The 23474-nt window shown below is 32.4% G+C and overlaps 1 protein-coding gene across 1 annotated transcript in view; it reads right to left on the minus strand.

Moving 5' to 3' along the window:
- The window catches only part of LOC134725097 (uncharacterized), a 122107-nt gene that overhangs the window by 75749 nt on the left and 22884 nt on the right, over positions 1 to 23474 (minus strand). The window contains exons 21-25 of the mRNA XM_063588627.1: positions 23294 to 23450; positions 21599 to 21663; positions 20052 to 20186; positions 18918 to 19066; positions 16520 to 16632 (exon numbers count right to left, since the gene is read on the minus strand). Of these exons, the coding sequence (XP_063444697.1) occupies positions 16520 to 16632; positions 18918 to 19066; positions 20052 to 20186; positions 21599 to 21663; positions 23294 to 23450 (619 nt within the window). The remainder of the gene's footprint in view (positions 1 to 16519; positions 16633 to 18917; positions 19067 to 20051; positions 20187 to 21598; positions 21664 to 23293; positions 23451 to 23474) is intronic.

A 23474-nucleotide genomic window follows, 5' to 3' on the forward strand; every position in this document is an offset into this window, starting at 1 on the left:
TTTAGTACATTGAATATCCAAAGCCTAATAAATACTTGAGCTATGTCACTAAAGGATAATATTTTTCAAACAAGACAATGTTTTCAATGTTTAAAAAAAAATCACTATTATGTTATATTTCAAAGCAAAATCTATACACCAAAATTTCTTTATTTGTTTTTTTCCAAAAGGCGAAATCTGACATTGTTTGACCTTGTTCCAGTATCTGACTAATATACACGATTGCCAAACATAGCAATGACTGTGATTATCACTCAGTATCTCATCGTAAATGTATTTTGCAACGGTTTGTTATATTTCATTCCATGCATTACCTACACTTTCATTACAAAAGAATTAATATCATGTAATTACAAGTTACACCATTTTGTGACAGTTCCTCGCCATTTATCTGTCAAGCAAACAAATATACAGAGGAGGAGCTAGTTACCAGATGTTCGTTTATCTTCACAATGCACTGCCATTATATCATACGTTTTGCAGAATTCTATATTCATTACTACAGATTTCTTTAAGGTAGTAATTATTTACATGTCAATTATTTAATGGATTAAATATAAAAATAAGAAAATGTGGTGTAATTGCTAACGAGACATTGTTATAATCCACTAGCTAGAATTCAAATGAAGTGGATCTTACACATTACTTAGGTTCTTTTGCATTTGAAAATGTTTGCCATTTTAAATGATGAAAACATTTTCTTGATGTTATTTTAACTTTATTCAATCTTCCCTTGTTTTCATGAGGAAACATTTGATTTCTGTGTTTAATTTTAAAAACACCACTTTAAAGCACCCCTTTTAGGCTATTATGTGGTGGCCATTTTTTATTAATTGAGAGAGCCGAAGTGCCCTTAGAAAACCACCAACCTTCTGACAATCCTTGTCAATTAAGATTGAAGTTGGGTGCACCTGCAGGAGTGGGGTTAGAGCTCACAATATCAATTTTGATTGGCTGATGATTATATACAGTAGTAACTATTTACACCACTTGACCACTGAGGTCCCTGATCAGGAAACAGGAGCACACAGTAAAAAAAAACTTACTTCTCAGATGTAAATCATATGAAATCAATCAAACAAAACAATCTTGTATTTCACAGTATGATTGATTGTTGGTGAACACCACATATAGCACTTTATGTTATATTGTGGCAGCCACATTCAATTGGTGTTGGAAGCTGGAATGCCCTATAAGAATCACAATCTTGGGCAGAAAACCTGGCTTTCCTTAGTTTACCCGTATTAAGATTGCAGTTTATTTACACCTGCCAATGAGAGGGTCGAACTCACAACCTCAATTGCTGACAGTTATAATAAAGATATACTTATAAGACCAGGAAACAAAAATGTATAAGGCAGGGATATAAGAACAGAGGGTGCATAAAAAGGGAAGAAGGACACAGAAAGGACAAAGGGAGCTGTGTCCCTTTTCTTTTTCTTAGGGCTAGCTAGGAAAATGAAAAGAAACATAGATGTTTAATTCATGTGAACTTTTGTTGCTTACTAACCAGTATGCAATATTTCACTTCAACACAAATAAGTCACAAGGACTCTTGTATACTGAAACCAAAAGTACCAAGGAAAACTTACATGACTTTTAGCCAGACAAACAGAACAATCTTCAAGTACATTACAATCTTAAAGGCAAATGTTTTGACTTCGTGTTGACAACATTATTTCCTTATAATGTAAATTGCAATCCATTTCAACCCCAAGTTGTACATTTCATTAATGTCTGTCAATCTAACATTGCATAACAAACGATTAGAAAATGTCAATATTTCTTTAGTATGCATTAGATAAGGAGCTGGTCTGTCAAGAGGGTTGCAATAACATGCAACATTACTGATAAAGACATTTTATTTGCATGTCAAAAATTAAAATCAAAATTGGGAATTTGTTTCTTGATAGATTAAGTCCTAACTGATATGAACTGCCTTGTATAATAAAGTATAGTCTGTAGTTAACTGATAAAATGCTATTATAATGTCGCTAAGGAAATTGGCCAATAATTTTCGTAAGAATGGAAATTAAACAAACTGCTGAGTCGGTAATCAAAGATCCATTCATCTTAGAATAACCATCTTTCCGATAAATCAATAAAAAGAAACTGCTATATATATTTTCCCTTGCTAGTGAAAGTTAAAATTTTACGGTTGGCACAATTTTTCAAATAAATAAAATCCTATACCTATATAAAAATGGACTAAAAGGAACTAATTGCCTTAAATCATTTTGAATTGTACTGGTTTCGTCAAACCCATTTTACCAATAAGGTCGAGATATTACAGAAAAAAACATACAGTATATTTTTCATCGGTAGTGAAATTTCAAATTTTACGGTTGACATAATTTTTTTAAATAAACAAAATCTGACTGAAAGTGAAATTATAAGGAATTTTACATAGCTTTAATTATAGCTGTATTAATAAATTGATTGGTAGAAAACCATCTTTCCAATAAATCCATAAAATAAAGTTGTGGAAAAAACATACTTTTTAACTTGAGGTTAATGGCATAATTCTTGAAATTAATGTAAACTGACAGAAAATGGAACAATAAGGAATTTATTTCCTTTATTAAGTTTGTGAAAAATGACATACAATATAAGTATAGTTGATTCCTTCACATGTTAACAAAATATAAAAATTTAAGGTTGGTATTAAAGATTTTTTAAATGAAATATATTTAGGAATTCATTTCCTTTAGTTTTGTTGAAATTGACATACAGAATACTTTTCCTTGGTTACTGCAGTAAAATTTCAAATTTTAAGGTTGGCCTGATTCTAACGAAATAAACATCATCAGCTGGCTGAAAAATGGAATATAAGGAATTTATTGCCTTAGTTCTGCAAGGAATTAACTGATGTGTAATTTAAAGAAAAATAACAGGGGGTTATTAACCTGACAGATATGAAATAATTGTCTTATGAAGTTTGATCTATAGTGTAGTACAGACTTGTTTAACAAAATTTATTGAGCCTAGACAATCTGGCTCTAGTATCCAAAAGCTATCAGATCACTAAGCATTTACAAAATCAGCCTTCTAGACATTGTGGTGTATTTGATATTTGTTCCTTTAATACAAGACACTGATAGAGATCAAAAGAACAAAATCACTTCATCTGCAGATAGCTGATTACTAAACTACTGTCTTCAATACACAAAACTGACATGTATTCTTTTTTTATAAAAACATGTAAATACTATTCATAACAAACATATCATAAATAGAGACTGATAATTTTTCATTTTTTTACTTAAAATTGGATTTAATATCACTGGCACCACAGATGATTAGTAGAGGGGCATATGGACAAACTAATTAAGAAGTACTTTTGACTGGGTAATCAGACAGATCTAGAAAGGATCGTAGGAACACGATTACGATAAGCTTGATCACTAACTCTCTAAATCTTTAGTCTACAATTCAATTATTTAAATACTTATAATAAAATGTTCTTTTCAATGACGGTATGCATGTGAAATGTCATAGTAAGTATGATAGATTACCGATAATTAAGTGACTGATAACCTGTAAAAGAGACCACTTTTCATCAAGTGGCGCTTCAGATGCCATGTAGGTATAACCACCGAAACAATACTTTTATAAACAAGTTATTCTTACGTAATACAACCGACAATAAAAACTTTAGACATAGGACCATACTTTATGAACAATTTATACTTATGTATTACAACAGACTATAAAATCCTTATACAACAGGACAATACTTTTATAAACATTAAGTAATCCTAATATAATTTAACGGACAATAAAAGCCTAAGACATTTTGAGGACCATACTTTATGAACAAGTTATACTTATGCATGTTATGAAGTACAATTGACTATAAAGCATTAGACACCCCTATAAATAATACAGAAGACTTGTGTTTGCTTTAAATAGGGGGGACTCTGAATAATAGTACAAGACTAATATTGATGGATAAGAATATACCTAAATAAGAAAAAGATTTTTAACAGCAAAAGTGTAATAAAGGGGATTCAAAAAGAAACTTAGGGTATGAGAACCCCTGGGCACCTAAAACCTTAAAAGTTATACCCTTGGATATTAGAACAGACTAAATAATATTATATATTTGTTAACTTATGGCTACTATTAACTCATTTATATTCCTGGGTACCAACTTTTATGGATTAAGACAAAATTGTCTTTTCGCGGATACTGAAAATTCAGTTATCATCACAATAATTAAAGCTCGCATTTTGAAATTTTGTATATGCATTATGCACCACACAGGATGCTATGAATATCGCAAAAATTCAAATCACATTTTATTATAAAATACCAAAATCACAATAATAAATGCACGCAATAATTCATGAATTTACAGTATTTGTATTTTTGGTATCACAAAAGTGTATAATATACAACTTTTAGGAAATTTAAACTTGTGGTTCACCTCTACCCACAAAAGCCACAAAAACCAGTAAACAACATTTAATAAAAAATCCATAGTATATGTAAAAGACTTGGCTTAAGATTATCCTTAAACAACAGACTTACAAACACCATGGTTCAATGGAATTCAAGACCCTTAAAAGTACATCAGACTTATAATTAGCCTTTTATGTGAGGACCTTCAATAGAACAAAATTTTGTAATGGATATAGAGATCTTAGATAATACGATAGGGGCAAAAGTCATGTTTAACAGGACTCTCAATCGAATAGTCCTTATTATAGGTGCACACAATTAAAAGCAAAAAAAAAGGCTTTGTCTAGTATTTCACTAAAGTTTGAAGTTTTTTTTTTTTTTTTTTTTTTTTTATTTGTTCTTTAAGAATTATTATTCACTTTTTTTTTATTTTTCCCACCTTTCCTGCCTTTCTTTCTCTATTAGGCAATATGAACTAAAGCTAAAAAAAATCTTTGACATCAAGAAACTATAATTAATACTTGCAAATAAAAACTGCAAAATTTGTAAAATTATACAATTTTCATATGAACATCTCTAGTGGTAAAAATATCCCATACAAAAAAGCAAGGTTAAGTATTACAAAGCTTTGTAATCGGGTCAACAAAAATAAGATGTCAACCATGACTGCCGAAATCTTATCTCTAAAATTAAAACTTCATCGATTGTCAAAAATATTCTCAATGAATCTTATGACCAAAGTCGTTAGAGAGATCAGTCGTAAGGTGGATTTAAATACTTTAAGCCAAAGAAAATCTATTTCATTCAATAATTTCACGATTTTAATATTCACTAATATTGTATAACCATACAATATTACCAACAATACAAATAAAGAATAGGATCTTTTTTCGATACAAGGCGGGCGTCATTCATTTTGTCATTTAATAACCCTATAGTCATTTTTTGACAATCGAAAAAGGCTAAATTAGTTTTTGAGAGACAATTTGTACCAGGGTATTTCAATGGCAAGCTATTTGATCAGAGCATCAACAGTGCAAAGAATGACGAAAATCACTTTCAGGAAAATACGAAATACGACAATTATTATTTCAAGTCAATTGCGATTTCTTACAATTCAGAGATTTCAATCTGAAGGAAATCATATTTCATAAAAATCATATGTCAAAGTAAATAATTAAAAAGGTGTGGTAATAAATGATAAAACTCCATGGAAAAAAAACCATTTAACTTTCATATTTATCTATATCATTGGTTAGCACAGGTTTGATTTTTTTTGATTTTTTGGTATAATCATTACCGATGGTACAAAATAATACTTTTGAAAATATACTTAAGTCAGTGATCTTACAGATCCCAACAGATGTGTTCACTCGTCTTTTAATCTGATAAATAATGACAAATCTGTAACAAACTACAACTAGAGGCTCCCAGGAGTATACTTCATTACCTGCTCACCTAACTGTAGCCAAATGAAATTATATAAACATAAATAGCCAGACAAGCCCTATACAGTTGAAGCTAAATTGTAATAAAATAAAAAATCCATTTTCAGCAAATACAAGTTCCTACAGTGTGTCCTAAGTAAAAAGGTTTCAGACTTAAATGATCTTCTTCTAGAATGAGAGATATACTACATACTTTAGTAGTATTGTGCTACGCTATACTCAACTATCTTGCTGTTGACCTATAATTGTTATTTTTTTTTTAATATATTGTTACTTGGATGAAGAGTTGTCTCATTGGCACTCATACTACATCTACTTATTGATATTAACTCAAATTGACCATAATTATGCACAACAAAACCACTAACATAAAAACAAATAATTTGCATATTAAGAGTTCTAGCAGTTACCAAATAAGATTGAGAATGGGAATGGGGAATGTGTCAAAGAGACAACAACCTGACCATAGAACAGACAACAGGAGGTCACTAACAGGTCTTCAAAAGCTATAGTTCAAAGCCAACTATATATACCTGGTAATGTTATTCATGAATTATGTTCTCCCAGACTAAAGTGTCAATCAGCATACATCCAATGGATTTTGTATAAAGATGTCATATGTGTCTAAGTAAATGCATGACATTGTGCTATGCCAATGTATAAGTTATTCAATGGATGCAAAATAGGATTTATCAATATATTGTACATTGGTTAAATCTTTCATTAACTTCTATCTTCCTAGATAACTGACCATAAATAAAAATTCTGAAAAGGATTACTGATATCCCTTAATGCAATGTCCCCCATGGTCAATATCTAGGCCAAGTTTGGAATAATATAAACTTGATATATCTCTTACCAATTTATTGGTACTAAAATGACGGCTTCAATTTCTGATTTTATATAATAAACGGGAAAATTATAAAATATTCATGCTTCTTATACAACCTAAGATTCTACAATTTGATAAAATAACTCTCATTGTACTTTGTCGATATAATATTCATTATTTATGCATACTAAACTTGCATGTAACACCATAATAGCCAAGAATGTCAAATTATTGTCGTCACAATCACCATTTTAATGAGCTCACCGAGACAGTTCTCTATAAAATTAGTCTAATTACAAATCAAACTGTCTTTTGAATGTCATTGTTGTTCCTCTTATGAATATTAAGTTTTAATCTAACATGAAAGCCTTGTAAGGTTTTTGTGCAATAAATGACAGTGACATGAATACATGTATAATCATTATAACACATATGGGACACCTATATATAAATATATATATATGTACAATACTTCCTCAAATAATTAGACTACTTATTATTCCTGAATTAACAGAGAGGACTTTCAAAAGAGTTTCCGCTGCAGTGAAGACCCATTTGTGGACTTCTGCTGTTGTCTGCTCAATGGTTGGGTTGTTGTCTCTTTGACACATTCCCGTTTCCATTCTCAATTTTATTATTGGGGAATTCCCCTTCCCCTCCTACACAACAGCAACAGGATTTTTTTTTTATTAAAAGTTAATTAAATCTCATCTATCAAGTAGTTAATTTTTATTTCCGGATGAAACTTATTAATTAAGATATCTTAATCTTAATCTGAGTTGATGACACGCTTAGGTTCAGGAGTTAATCTTTAATTTTAAATAAAAGTACACCAAACCTTAAATTAGAAGATGACATTTGGTAACCTAAATTTTTATAAGTGCAAAATTATAAAAAAAATTATGTGTATATAGGCCTTCTAAAAATTGTCCTAATTAGACAATTGAAATTACCAGGAAATAACAGTACAAGTATAATCATCCTCAAATCAGATTCAGGATTGATATTGAAATACAAAATCAGATCTATGAGTATCTATAATGTTTCTATTTGATGAATCCAGCTCTAGCATGTTGGTAGCCAGCTTTACTCAAGTTGAGGTGCTAAAACACCAATTACTCAAACCTGTTAAAAACAATATCTTTTCATTTCAGAATAAAAATAACACAATTTCAAGCCAACTTTCCAACAAAACACAAATTGCCTCAAAGTTCAATAATATCAAAATAGGGTAAATTCATACCATATATTACATTGCTTTTTACAAAACACATTTTCAAGCCAAATTTCCAACAAAGTACAAATTACCTCAAAGTTCAATAATATCAAAACAGGGTATAAATTCATACCATTACATTGCTTTTTACAAAACACATTTTCAAGCCAAATTTCCAACAAAGTACAAATTACCTCAAAGTTCAATAATATCAAAACAGGGTATAAATTCATACCATTACATTGCTTTTTACAAAACACATTTTCAAGCCAAATTTCCAACAAAGTACAAATTACCTCAAAGTTCAATATAATATCAAAACAGGGTATAATTTCATACCATTACATTGCTTTTTACAAAACACATTCTCAAGCCAACTTTCCAACAAAACAGAAATTGCCTCAAAGTTCAATAATATCAAAATGATGCAGGGTTTAAATTCATACCATTACATTTCTTTTTACAAAACACATTTTCAAGCCAACTTTCCAACAAAGCAGAAATTACTTCAAAGTTCAATAATATTAAAAGGTAAATAAGACAGACAGACTGACTTCTCTTTCAATTTTATAATTTCTTGGTCTGACGGAAATCAGGTACAACCTGTAAAAATGCTTGTTAAAATGGTGGTAATTAAGTTATCGGGAGCCACTGACTGGTATCTTACTGCATCAAACGTAATTACATTTAATTCCATAAATTACTACTGTGCAATGAACATGCAAACGGATTAGAGTACTGATAACAGAGGGTCTAGAAGAGGAAAGTTTTTATAGTGTATTTTTCTTGTTTTGTAAAAACAAAGATGAAATAATGAAAAATTGGTAGAATCAACTTTCTTTCAAAATAAAGGGCTGGAATTTAAGATTATTCAAAATAAAGGGCTGGAATGTAAGATTATTCAAGATTGATAGATTGATTATGGTTCGCTTTATGTCCAGTGGCAAATGATTCATGCATTATTAACAGATTTTTAGCTTCAACCTTGTAGCATTTTCTTTACATATTTTTCTGTTACTTTCATACATAATATACTAACTAAATATATCGCATACTTCAACTAGAGGCTCTAAAGAGCCTGTGTTGCTCACCTTGGTCTATGTTAATATCAAACATTGTACACAGATGGATTCATGACAAAATTGTGTTTTAGTGATGGTGATGTGTTTGTAGATCTTACTTTACTAAACATTTTTGCTGCTTACAATTATCTCTATCTATAACAGAAGTTTCTGTGGAAAATGTTAGTGAAAATCTACAAATTTTGTGAAAATTGTTAAAAATTGACTATGAAGGGCAATAACTCCTTAGGGGGTCAATTGACTATTTTGGTCATGTTGACTTATTTTAAGTTCTTACTTTGCTGTACATTGTTGCTGTTTACAGTTTATCTCTATCTGTAATAATATTCAAGATAATAACAAAAAAATAGAAAAATTTCCTCAAAATTACTAATTCAGGGGCAGCAACCTAACAACCGATGATCCAATTCATCTGAAAATTCCAGGGCAGATAGATCTTGATCTAATCAACAATTTTGCTTCGATCAGATTTGCTCTAAATGCTTTGGTTTTTGAGTTATTAGCCAAAAACTGTATTTTACCCCTATGTTCTATTTTTAGCCATGGCAGCCATCTTGGTTGGTTGGCCGGGTCACCGGACACAATTTTTAAACTAGATACCCCAATGATGATTGTGGCCAAGTTTCAAATAATTTGGCCCAGTAGTTTCAGAGAAGAAGATTTTTGTAAAAGTTAACGCCGGACGACGGACGCCAAGTGATGAGAAAAGCTCACTTGGCCCTTTGGGCCAGGTGAGCTAAAAATCATATTTATGATATATCTATTTTATTTGATTTGTTATGAGGGAGGAAATAGAGCTGACCTATTTTGATCATGGAGAATACTGAACGATAATGTTTTGGCATAGAACACAGGGGCAGATCCAGCCATTTTAAAAAGGGGGGGGTTCCTAATCCAGGACAAAGGGGGGTTCCAACTAAATGTCCCCATTCAAATGCATTGATCGTCCAAAAAAAGGGGGGTTTGACCATTTGAACCCCTGGAACCCTCCCTCTGGATACGCGCCTGGACCATCACAGAAGAAAAGTAATTTGTCCAATGCATATATGCTGTCTGTAAACATATTCACACTCTATTAGTTGTTAGGTGGCTGCATCATATACCTGTCGTTCTTTTTATTCATAATAAATTACTAGATAAAGTTTAGGAAGCATCAGTCAACACTATTACTGTTTATATAAATGGGTAGGTTTCCTGTTTGCATTTTTATTGTTTGTTCTTTCAGTGTTCCTTTTTTTTTATCATATCATCAAGAAAAGGGAAAGGTTTAAAGATTTAAAATAACAGTCATATAACACCTTGACTAATATTAATTTGGTTCCGTTTAATTTTCATAACATTTTGACAAAATGTTTACTTTGACCTTTTGACAAAAATATAAAAATGTTTTAAAATATGAACCAACCACTTTATCAGAAAAATTTCATTGACAAACACTAATTTTGATCATTGAAAAGCTTAATATTTCCTTAGCATGCTAAACAATAGTCAAAACAACCTGAATAAAAAGTTCAGCTGTTTTTTACAGAGTTATCTCCCTGTAGTGTTAGATATCACCTTAATATAATAAATGCAGGTACAGATGTATAGGTACATGTGTACAAACAATGAAATTTAAAGTGTGTTCTTATGTTGTATGTACACCACTGTCCCTGGTTACTGGAGGGTTGGTACCTTCAAATTAGTTTACACCGCTGTCCCTGGTTACTGGAGGGTTGGCACCTACAAATTAGTTTACACCGCTGTCCCTGGTTACTGGAGGGTTGGCACCTTCAAATACGGGGACACCACTGTCCCTGGTTACTGGAGGGTTGGTACCTTCAAATTAGTTTACACCACTGTCCCTGGTTACTGGAGAGTTGGCACCTTCAAATTAGTTTACACCACTGTCCCTGGTTACTGGAGGGTTGGCACCTTCAAATTAGTTTACACCACTGTCCCTGGTTACTGGAGGGTTGGCACCTTCAAATTAGTTTACACCACTGTCCCTGGTTACTGGAGAGTTGGCACCTTCAAATTAGTTTACACCGCTGTCCCTGGTTACTGGAGGGTTGGCACCTTCAAATTAGTTTACACCACTGTCCCTGGTTACTGGAGAGTTGGCACCTACAAATTAGTTTACACCGCTGTCCCTGGTTACTGGAGGGTTGGCACCTTCAAATTAGTTTACACCACTGTCCCTGGTTACTGGAGAGTTGGCACCTTCAAATTAGTTTACACCACTGTCCCTGGTTACTGGAGAGTTGGCACCTTCAAATTAGTTTACACCACTGTCCCTGGTTACTGGAGGGTTGGTACCTTCAAATTAGTTTACACCACTGTCCCTGGTTACTGGAGGGTTGGCACCTACAAATTAGTTTACACCGCTGTCCCTGGTTACTGGAGGGTTGGCACCTTCAAATACGGGGACACCACTGTCCCTGGTAACTGGCGGTTGGCACCTTCAAATTAGTTTACACCACTGTCCCTGGTTACTGGAGGGTTGGTACCTTCACATTAGTTTACACCACTGTCCCTGGTTACTGGAGGGTTGGCACCTTCAAATTAGTTTACACCACTGTCCCTGGTTACTGGAGGGTTGGCACCTTCAAATTAGTTTACACCACTGTCCCTGGTTACTGGAGGGTTGGCACCTTCAAATTAGTTTTCACCACTGTCCCTGGTTACTGGAGGGTTGGTACCTTCAAATTAGTTTACACCACTGTCCCTGGTTTTGGTACCTTCAAATAAGTTTAATATTTTCCACATTCTGTAAGTGTCTGTCCTAAGTCAGGTGCCTGTAATTCAGTGGTTGTTGTTTGTTGCTATATATCATATTTCTTATTGATTCATTATTTTGAACATAAAACAGGCAATTAGTTTTTCCATTTAAACTGTTTTACATTTACCATTTCGCTACCTTTTATAGCTGATTATGCAGCATGGGTTTTGCTCTTGTTTAAGGCTATACAGTGACCCATGTACATGATGTAGTTGTTAAATTTCATGTCATTTGGTGTATTGTGAAGAGTTGTCTCACTGGAACTCATACCACATCTTCTTATTTTCATTAGACATCTGATATAGGTTTATATGTAGAAAGGAAGAATATAAGGTGAAGCATTCATTTTCGCCAGTACCAATCAAAAAAAAAAATTTAGGGAAAATTGCGTTTTTGTGGACATTTGAATTTGAAGCACAAGCCTATAGAAAATTTACACTCCAATCAACATTTAAATTCATGGATTAAAGTTGCTGACAAAATCCACAATAATTGGTATCGCATGAATAATGCTGAATATTCACAGAAGGTGAAAATACTAAACTTATGATGTGCAAATTATTATACAGATAATACCACAAATGTGTTACATCAATGATAATATTTATCTCAACTTGTTTACGATAGTTCAATTATTTTATCTAATAGATATATAAAGAAGATTTTGTTTGATTTACATGAAATTTTTGCTGCCAAAATTTCTTAAAGCAATGTCAAAAAGGAGAAATCTAAATTCTCTATTATCACTGAACTAGTATACATATTTGTTTCGGGGCCAGCTAAAGGACTCCTCTGGGTGCAGGAGTTTCTCCCTGCATTGAAGACCCATTGGTGACCTTCAGCTGTTGTCTGCTCTGTGGTCAAGACGTTGTCTCTTTGACAAATTCCCCATTTCTATTCTCAATTTTATCTCTGTTTAGAAAGTATAACTACTTTTTCTCATATTTTCTTTATTTTCTTTTTCATAAAAAACATAGTTTTCAACATAATAGTATACAGTAGTTAGTTCAGCCTAACATGGAATACTGCCCCGCAGCAATATTTCTAAATAGTAATAAACTATTTTCCACTATATCAAAGGTTATGGCACTAATATAATGGATAACTGCCCTGAACAATAAATCATATTGCATCAGCTTGCCAAAATATCTAATTTCAAATTCAAACATAAATGTAAAAAAGTCATACTTTTTAATATTTTGCACTATACCATAAGACGGTTACTAATATAATGGAATAATGCCCTAGCTGAACAATAAATATTATTGCATCTGAGCTTACCAATAAATCTAATTTCATACATAAAAGTATAAATCTATCATATTTTTGTCAATGCAAACTTCTGTATTCCTAAGCAGCCAACATAAAAACTTACATAATGCAAAATTCAATCCATTAACCAATCGACTTCTAGATCTCAAATATAAGAACAACAAAAAAAAACACAAAACCTTCATTGGACCAAATTTCAAGCTTATACAAAACCTCAAACTTTCACTGGATAATAGACAAACCAATGAACAGACTTCTAGATATATTGTGATAGAGACAGAATCATTTTAATAAATGAAAGAAAACAAAATTAAAAGAGGGTTTTAGTTTTTTTGGAAGGGGGATGGTGAAAGAGACCTTTGTAACATAATGATACTATTTAATAAGACATTATTCTAAAAAAAAAAAAAAAAACACTTCAAACCTACAATTTTTAAAAAAGTCCCTCAATTTTTTTCTAAAAATTACTTTTTATGTCCCCAATTTTTAAAATCAGTGAACTTTTCTTTCAATTACCACGTCCAGCTGTCTATTTGAATAAATCTGTTATTGAGTGGGATTTTCATTAACATTTACCTCATTTTATAGTGAATTATTAGAAAAATCATTTCAGATAAAATCAGGATGAATAACTTTAGACTCGTAATACTAAAGGGTCTCTGGGAAAACTGGAGCTAAGTTCCAAATCATCCTCAAAATCTGCCCCTAAAAAAAATAATTAACACAATTGATCTGATTGCGAAATTCAACAAATTCAACATTTCATTTCTCCGATTTATACCATATACCATGCAGTCAAAATAAACAGTCTATGTAAAAAGTATGTTTTCATTCTGAGCTAAAGTCTGATCACATTATACAGTTCTCCAGCCTCATTTAATGCCCACCGTATCTTTTAAACACACACATCATTAAAGGTAATAATTTACAGAAATATGGGTTTAAAGTTAATTTTGACAAATTTAAATTTCTCATCTATGGGAAGCAATTCATGTGTATACTTTAATAATTCAATAAAGCCTACATAAAATTTTACCATTATGAATTTTTTTAAGATTATGAAATATGAAAAATGTGCAATAATAAATCACACTTGATTGATCTAAAGAAAATTATCTGACATCTACAGTCATTTAGTCATCAAATGCCCCAAGGTATGAATACCTGTACACCTTCAAATGAATCGGTAAAAATCAAATCTTTAGAAATTTAAATTTAGTCCTCAGTAAAATGCCAAGGTTTTGCACTTTGAATTCTAGATAATTGCAGCCATAGAAAAGGAAGTGAAAACAGAAAGCGGGAAAAAAAACTACAAATAATTAAAGAATTGTATTTCAAGAATGAAAAGTAAAATAACAAAATATACCAAATTTTGAGAAAAATATAACAGAAAGTCCCAAATCAAATGGCTTACACGCCAAACTATTGATAACAACTTTCATATAATTTATTTTGGTAAAACATGTTTGTTTCATGATTTTTATCCAATTAACAAAACAAATTGATTGTTCTTTTGTAATTTTTATATGAAATACAAGGAAAATATTTGTCAAATACTACACTTTTTTCCTTTTTTAATTCTCTTTGTCTAGACCAAGAATGATTTAGGGCTTGACATCAGGTATGGACTTTTGTTTATCAATGAAGATAGTACGTTGAACTCTATGTCCTTAATGATGTTGTTGTCTTATGGGTAAATACCCTCCATCTTCTTTATCCATATTCAAACAATACTTAATCATAAGATGTTTTCCATAATTTTGTTGATACATTTGTACCAGAAGAATATTCATTTGAAGTTTATTGTTTTTAAAACAAAAAAAGTCAAGGAATTGATGTCTTGAAATTCTAAATATTGCCTAATAAAAACAAGCTACTGTGGATTTCATTAATATTCGTTGGATAAATATAAACATGAATTTAAATGTTCAAGGAATTACTATCTTACTAAAGTAATGAATGCAGACTTTGCCAAAACCAAAAATTAACTTTCCATGAAAATACAATTTTTCTGCAATTTATCAAATTTGGTATCCATGTAAATAAATGAATCCACAGTATGAGAAACTTGCTTGAGAATTTGGCATAAAATGACTCCGACATAAAATCAACTTATTAATACAAGAAAGGATTGTTATATGACCTTATTTTGTTATATTTTCAAAACTCAAAATTTGTATCCATGCAAACAAAATGCTTTTTAACAGAAATGGGTTTCTGATATACAACCTCATGACCACAAAGTTTAAATCAAAATTCTTGAAAGAGGCAGAAGGTATATAAAACATCATCAGAGCATATTCTCTGAAAAAAATATTGAAATTGTGGCATGAATGACCTAAAATATCCTACATCATGCAAATTCAAGAAGTAAATTTAACCCAACCAATCCAATCACATAATCTTAGAGGGATGTACGAAAAATGACAAGTCAAAATAGGCCTTTCTTAGTTTCATTTAGACAAAATTTTGACATTTTTTCCTTGTATAAGGATGTCATATTTTTTTTCTGTCTCTATCTAGACTAATTTAAAGACCATATCAAAAGAAATATTTCGTATAATGGTTAAATTGACCTTTATCCAATGTCCTGATTATTTTTAATTATTTCCTGAAATACAAAGCTTATTGAAAAAGCATTATAATTTCTAGTAATAAAAAATCTCTGTTAATTTGTCTTTATAATGCTAAGACATGGTTATAACATTCAATATCAATTTAAAAAGTTCCACAAAACAAACATTATGTTCCTTTCATGTTATGGTTCTAATGAAAATTCATTTTAGATCACTCACAAAACCATTTGGAGCTCAAATTTAAGAGATTAAAGGGAGATAAATCAAATTCCATAAATGATCACCAAGAGAAATTGTTGCACAAGGCCTTGTCAGTTTGTTTATTTGTTATTTTTTTTAATCAAGGAAAATGGCTGTTTAATAGAAACTTATCATTTGATATTAGAAAATCCCAAATCTATTTACTAACTTGAACTAAGCATTTTATTATTTGTAGCAGCTTTATCTTAATAAACACAGATATTTTGAATTCCAAAGAAGCATTGCTTTCTTACATTAAATGTCCTGTGGTACCATTTTGATACATGTACAAGATAAACATAGTTCCACTGTCCCTCTTGTTGATCATGTTTTATTCTTATGAAGGCTTGAGAGCAGAACAGGCACACGATCTGTGGGATGGGTGCTCTATAATTTCTATGTCCCCCATAATATGTGGAGGACAATTACTGCAAAGCAAATCATTGCTCTCCCTTATGAACTCAAGGAAGGATCCATTTGAGAGAACTTAGAAATAAATGGAAATCAGACAAGTGAAGCACAACAACATATTATTACAATGTGGGTGAATGAGGATACATAGTTAGATAAGTTCTTGTTGATTAAAGGTGGAATATAGCTTTCTGTCTTTCGCAGACAGTTGCCATCTAATCTCAATACAAAGCCATCTAAAAATCATTGTCAACCTAAGAAAAATGTAAGAACTTACTTGAAATGTTCTTTCGGTAGATCTATCTGCCTGGACATATGATGTTTCCATGTCTCTAGTTCTTCTCGTTCAAGCATACTTTCAAATGCTGCCAGTGCTTGTTCAGGTTCAATCTACAAAGAAGACCAGGGGTTGAAGTCATAAAACTTTGATCAGTGCTTGGAGCACAAAAATCATGCTCAATACATGAAATCCAGTATTTTGATTGGTTGATTTTGAAGTATGAGTACAAAAAACTGTTTGAAAGTTTTATGACTGAGAGGCCAGGTATGATTATTTGTAAAAACATATCATGAAAGACACTTTCAATTTATCATTCTTAGATGAAAGTAAACATCATAATTTGTAAAGCTGAATATATGAGAGGTAACTCCAAAGTTTACACATTTCTTTTTAAAAAATCCAGAAAATTGAATTCATATTCTTTAAAGTGAAGAAAATAGATTCAAAATATGTATGCAGGAGCCATCTAAAAAAAACATTTTCCATTTAGCAAAAAAAACAAATGGAAATCTCTTTTCAACTGCATTTTTAGTCAATCATTGCTGATGATTTTTTTTACTATCATACAAATCTGGCATTTCTAGGAACTGCCTCACATGTTTTCTAGTTTGTGAATATTAGGGAATAAAACATGGATCACCAATGGTACTCTTTGGAAAATGCATTAGTAATGAACTGAATTCCAGACTGTAATATGGGAGATAACTCTAGTTATATTTGAATGAGCAGTAGACTGTAATATGGGAGATAACTCTTGTCCCTTATTTGAAACACGGCCATTTAATGAAGATAACAAGGTTTTTAATATCAAGAATATTGATACTCCTGGTTGGTTATTATGTGCAGCGTATATTTTTTATCACTAGACACTTTGAGCACTTGGCATTATACCAAGGGTAAAACAATACATTTTGCATTGCCATCAGAGGCACTCAGAATTCTTTTCAAGGCATATTTGATAGGCAAATGAGATAAGTTTAAATTGAATTACAAAAAGCTCCAGGAACCTATATGATTTTGATTTTTGGTGTTTTAACGCCAGTTTAAAGTACTGCATTTAGGGTATTTAGTAGTGGAGAGTTTTTATTGGTGGAGGAAGCCAAAACCGCCAGAGAAAACCATCAACCTTCGATAGGAAAACTGACAATCCTAGTCAATTAAAATTGGAGTCCAGTGCATCCGCACAAGCGGGGTTCAAACTCACAACCTCAGTGTTGACTGGCTTGTAATTACAGTAGTAACTTCACAGAGGCCCCCTTGGAACCTATATGTATTTTACTCTAATCTGTATCCCCCAAAAGGCCACTATAGTTGCCTATGAGGAAATTAATTGTATTTTGTCATTTGAACTGCATACTGTGATATGGGAAATAATGGAATTTACATTCAAGGACAGTATTTCATCTATACACTCTCATTTTCCTTCTTATATCTGCTAGCTTACTGGTAAGGTACATTATAAAATTTTATCCAATGCCTATTTCTTTTCGCCAATATTTGAATACTGTAAATTCAGAAATTATTTTAAAAATGTTTTAAAAATTTCAAAAAATGCGACAGGGTTATAATTGCAATAATTTAAACATGCAATTTGATTTTTTTTATAGGAGTAAAACAGGATTTATCCTCAATATTGCAAAAATTGAATTTGCATTTTAGTCTAAAATGACAAAATCGCAATAATAAATGCACGCAATAATTTCTGAATTAACAGTAATGCTTGCTGACTTATACAAATTTTTGTTTTTATTACACTTGTAAAACCAGACTTCTAATCCTTCTAGCTACATACCTGATAGAAATAATCAGCTGCTAAACCAGGACCTGCAATCCTTCTAGCTACATACCTGATAGAAATAATCAGCTGCTTAACCAGGACCTGCAATCCTTCTAGCTACATACCTGATAGAAATAATCACCTGCTAAACCAGGACCTGCAATCCTTCTAGTTACATACCTGATAGAAATAATCAGCTGCTAAACCAGGACCTGCTATTCTTCTAGCTACATACCTGATAGAAATAATCAGCTGCTAAACCAGGACCTGCAATCCTTCTAGCTACATACCTGATAGAAATAATCAGCTGCTTAACCAGGACCTCCAATCCTTCTAGCTACATACCTGATAGATATAATCAGCTGCTAAACCAGACCTGCAATCCTTCTAGCTACATACCTGATAGAAATAATCAGCTGCTAAACCAGGACCTCCAATTCTTCTAGCTACATACCTGATAGATATAATCAGCTGCTAAACCAGGACCTGCAATCCTTCTAGCTACATACCTGATAGAAATAATCAGCTGCTTAACCAGGACCTCCAATTCTTCTAGCTACATACCTGATAGATATAATCAGCTGCTAAACCAGACCTGCAATCCTTCTAGCTACATACCTGATAGAAATAATCAGCTGCTAAACCAGGACCTGCAATTCTTCTAGCAACAAAACTGTCATTTGATGGTACTCTGGCTCTGGGCTTGATTACAATATAATAAATAATAGTATCCCAAAATCCACGAAATGTCCTTCTTAATAACCCAACTGAAAATAAAATAGAGATAATTACTTTACTGTATTCATTTATTATCATGGGTACCGGTTTTCATGGCATGAGGAACAATTGTATATTTGTGGATAGGTGAATATTGGGTTTTTACAAATACTACATACAAGCCTATTAAGAATTTGAACCATGATTGATTTATTAAAACTGTTGAATTTTCTCCAAGGGCATTTCAGTATCATGGTAATGTGAAGCTATACTATAATGTGATACTGTCTGAAAATAGTTTCTTATAGTGAAGGTTATGGATGTGTTCTAGAAACAATGTGGTTATTCATTATTACCTGTTCACCAGGATGATATCAGAAGATTTTGAGGAGAACACTGTATTATAATGTATCTAATAATGACATCATCAATGAGATAAAAATAAAATAAAAAAAAATCTGAAAATCTGAGGAGAAAAAAAGAAAGTTAATTGATGATAATCCTTTACAGAATATAATATTAACAAGTGAAACTGCGAGCTACTGCTCACTGATGATACCCCCGCGGCAAGTGGATAATATTAATAGTGTAAAAATATGCAAGTGTTCGGTAAACAGGAAGTTGTCGAGTGATGAATCTGAAAAAGCATCACACGGTATAGCTGACTTATATAAATCCTGTAAACCAAATTTCAGAAATCCTTGTATTGTAGTTCCTGAGAAAAATGTGACGAAAATTTTCAACTTGGCTATCATGTGTAAAATCATACAAGTGTTCGGTAAACAGGAAGTTGTCAAGTGATCAATCTGAAAATGCATCATACGGTATAGCTGACTTAGATAAACCCTGTAACCAAATTTCTGAAATCCTTGTATTGTAGTTCCTGAGAAAATGCGACGAAAAATATTCATGGGACTGACGGACTGACTGACGGACTGACAGAAGGACAGACAGAGGTAAAACAGTATACCCCCCCTTTTTTAAAGCGGGGGTATAATAATGTCAGTGCCAAACTATTACATCATTAATACTTACAGAGAGTAATGCCTAGAGAACTTAATGGACAACCTATACTGCCAACCAATACTGCAGTCACTGGCTGGATACAACCTTGTATTAACAATCTCCATATAATGGCCTCAAACAATATTCCAATCTTATTGCTGTCATCTGGAAAAATATAAATATTTTCAGTACTTGTATACATATTACTAAGAACTTTCTAAGGATGCAGTATTGAGAAAAGAATTTAGTTCAGTACGACCCATTTCTGGCCTGAATATTTAGTTCATTGTTTCAATGATAAATATGGTCATATATATAAATAATATAAGGCGAGAAATGTAATTCTACATAACATATGATCAGTAGGGTCCTACATACTAGGTGAGAAGTGGGATCCAACATACTAGGTGAGAAGTGGGGTCCTACATACTAGGTGAGAAGTGGGATCCTACATACTAGGTGAGAAGTGGGGTCCTACATACTAGGTGAGAAGTGGGATCCTACATACAAGGTGAGAAGTGGGATCCTACATACTAGGTGAGAAGTGGGGTCCTACATACTAGGTGAGAAGTGGGATCCTACATACTAGGTGAGAAGTGGGGTCCTACATACAAGGTGAGAAGTGGGATCCAACATACTAGGTGAGAAGTGGGGTCCTACATACTAGGTGAGAAGTGGGATCCAACATACTAAGTGAGAAGTGGGGTCCTACATACTAGGTGAGAAGTGGGATCCTACATACAAGGTGAGAAGTGGGATTCTACATACTAGGTACTAGGTGAGAAGTGGGATCCAACATACTAGGTGAGAAGTGGGATCCTACATACTAGGTGAGAAGTGGGATCCAACATACTAGGTTAGAAGTGGATCCAACATACTAGGTGAGAAGTGGGATCCTACATACTAGGTGAGAAGTGGGATCCTACATACTAGGTGAGAAGTGGGATCCAACATACTAGGTGAGAAGTGGGATCCTACTGAGAAGTGGGATAATACATACTAGGTGAGAAGTGGGATCCAACATGCTAGGTGAGAAGTGGGATCCTACATACTAGGTGAGAAGTGGGATCCAACATACTAGGTGAGAAGTGGGATCCTACATACTAGGTGAGAAGTGGGATCCTACATACTAGGTGAGAAGTGGGATCCAACATACAAGATAAGTAACAGGGTCCAACATTCTACTGTGGATTCATTAAATATTCGTTGGGTACCAATTTTCGTGGACTTCCTGGGTACAGGACAACCACGTATTCAAATGTTCAACAAATTACAAATTTTCTATAGGAATGAGAGCAGACTTTGCAAAATACACGAAATAGAAATATCCACGAATATGTAAGTTTTCCTCAAACCACGAAAATTGATACCCACAAAAATAAATGAATATTATATGTGAATAATAAGTTCCTACATAATTGACGAGCAATAAGGGTGTACGTTCTTCAAATATCACACAAATAATTCAGATCATTCACAATCTGTATATGCCTGGTAGGCTTGAGTTTCAAAAGTTTTGTAACAATCAAAGCACATAAAAGCTTTAAACCTATCCACTTTCTAAAGATCATCCTTACCTGGGCTGTCAAAATCGTATATCAAGAATCCACCAATATGAACTATCAATGTCACAACTGGGATCCTGAAAGTATATATCAAGGTTATTACACCATTGTTTTCTTATAGGGGAGATAACTGTCAAACATACAGAACAATTTTTAGTATTACTAGAACACACCCCTGATATCGCGAGTCAGTGACTGAATTTAAGTATATAACTATGTTCAAGCCTTATTTTAGTATTAGTATTGTCAGCTGATAAAGTCATGCCGATTATAAGATACACAGTTTTCTCTGCTTTCAAATCTTTCTGTTTGAACCCGTCAATCTGGAACTTATCAATTATTAGTAATATTAATTATTTGGAAAACAAAAGGTCCTGGAATGGAGTATTTTTTAATCAACAGCATTGTCCTATATTAGTTATAAATAATGTTGAATTATTTGATTCGCTGTTTTACCTCATGCCCGCTAACAAATTGAAAACTGTACCTATACGCCTTATTTTTAGTCCAGATTTTTAATATTCGTATGGTTATCTTAGAAAGTCTTACTGATTAGAATACTACAATAGGTAACAATATGACAATTTAGTAGTCTCAACCCTGTGATAATGACCCGTGTATAAAGCATATTAATCCTGAATACAACTTGGTGGTGCGCCTGTCAGATGCGGAACGTACAGTTAAGGTAATAGGTAAGAGGTGAATATACTAATGGTATCCAAATCGGACTCGACCCAGAACTTCTTAATTATTGGCAATATTAATTACCTGGAAAACAAAAGGGCCTGGAGTGGTGTTATTTCTAATCTACACCGTTGTACTATATTATTTATATATAAAGTTGAATTCTTTGATTCGTCGTTTTTTTATGTGATGACGGCTGACAAATTGGACATCGTTATTTTAGTATAATAGATGTTTTGCACCACAACAAACCATTAGATAATACCCATACTTAAATCAAATTAATTCTTTCTTTTTCTGATCTATTCCCCTTTTAACATGATAGGCATCAACCTTATCTAAATAGAATTCATTCTTTCAGGTAATTCTGATCCTCATTTTAAACGTCACTGTAAATTCAGAAATTATTGTGTTCATTTATTATTGCAATTTTTGTCATTTTAGACTGAAACGCAGTTTTAATTTTTGGGTTATTGAAAATTCATTTGTTCAATTCATATAAAAATCCCAATACGCGAGTTTAAATTATTGCCATTATAACCCACTTGATTTTTCACAATAATAAAAACATTGCAATAATTTCTGAATTTTCAGTATCTAATTGTAAATATTTTACACCTTGCTTTGACCCTTTGAGATGATATTAGAAAGTGTAATGCCTTAAATGAGAAATGAGCATGAGCTGAGGGAATTGCCACTTTTTAAGACATCTGTCCAAAAAGAAACTGAATGGAAGTCATTCTAAAAGTCTTTTTCTGCAACTGGTCCCTAAATTTCCATTTAATATAACTCCAGTGTCTTACCTAGGGCATTGACCACAATGGTATCCTGGTGCTGTACTTTCTACCATGGGGGCTATCTTGGATGATTACCTGATAGAATGTATAGGTGGTGCTATGTTTTTTTGAAAACAAGTGCTAAGTTTATTTCCATGGTGCTATTTGAAAATACATTTCTGGGGAGGACACTAAACTCAATTAACATATCACACAACAAATTTTCTCAGTAAAAACAAGATCCTACCATAATGGGGCTGATATTGATAATATCACTGACAATGTAGATGTCACTGTACACAGGACTGGCATAGTTACTGCTACAAAAAATGTTCCTACTCCACCTTTCAAAATGTAGTTCCAAAATCTGTTAAAATGCCTGGCAAAACTTTTGCCCAGAAAACCTGAAATGTATATAAAAATGCTCA

Source organism: Mytilus trossulus, chromosome 7 (assembly GCF_036588685.1).
Source record: "Mytilus trossulus isolate FHL-02 chromosome 7, PNRI_Mtr1.1.1.hap1, whole genome shotgun sequence".
NCBI lineage: Eukaryota > Metazoa > Mollusca > Bivalvia > Mytilida > Mytilidae > Mytilus > Mytilus trossulus.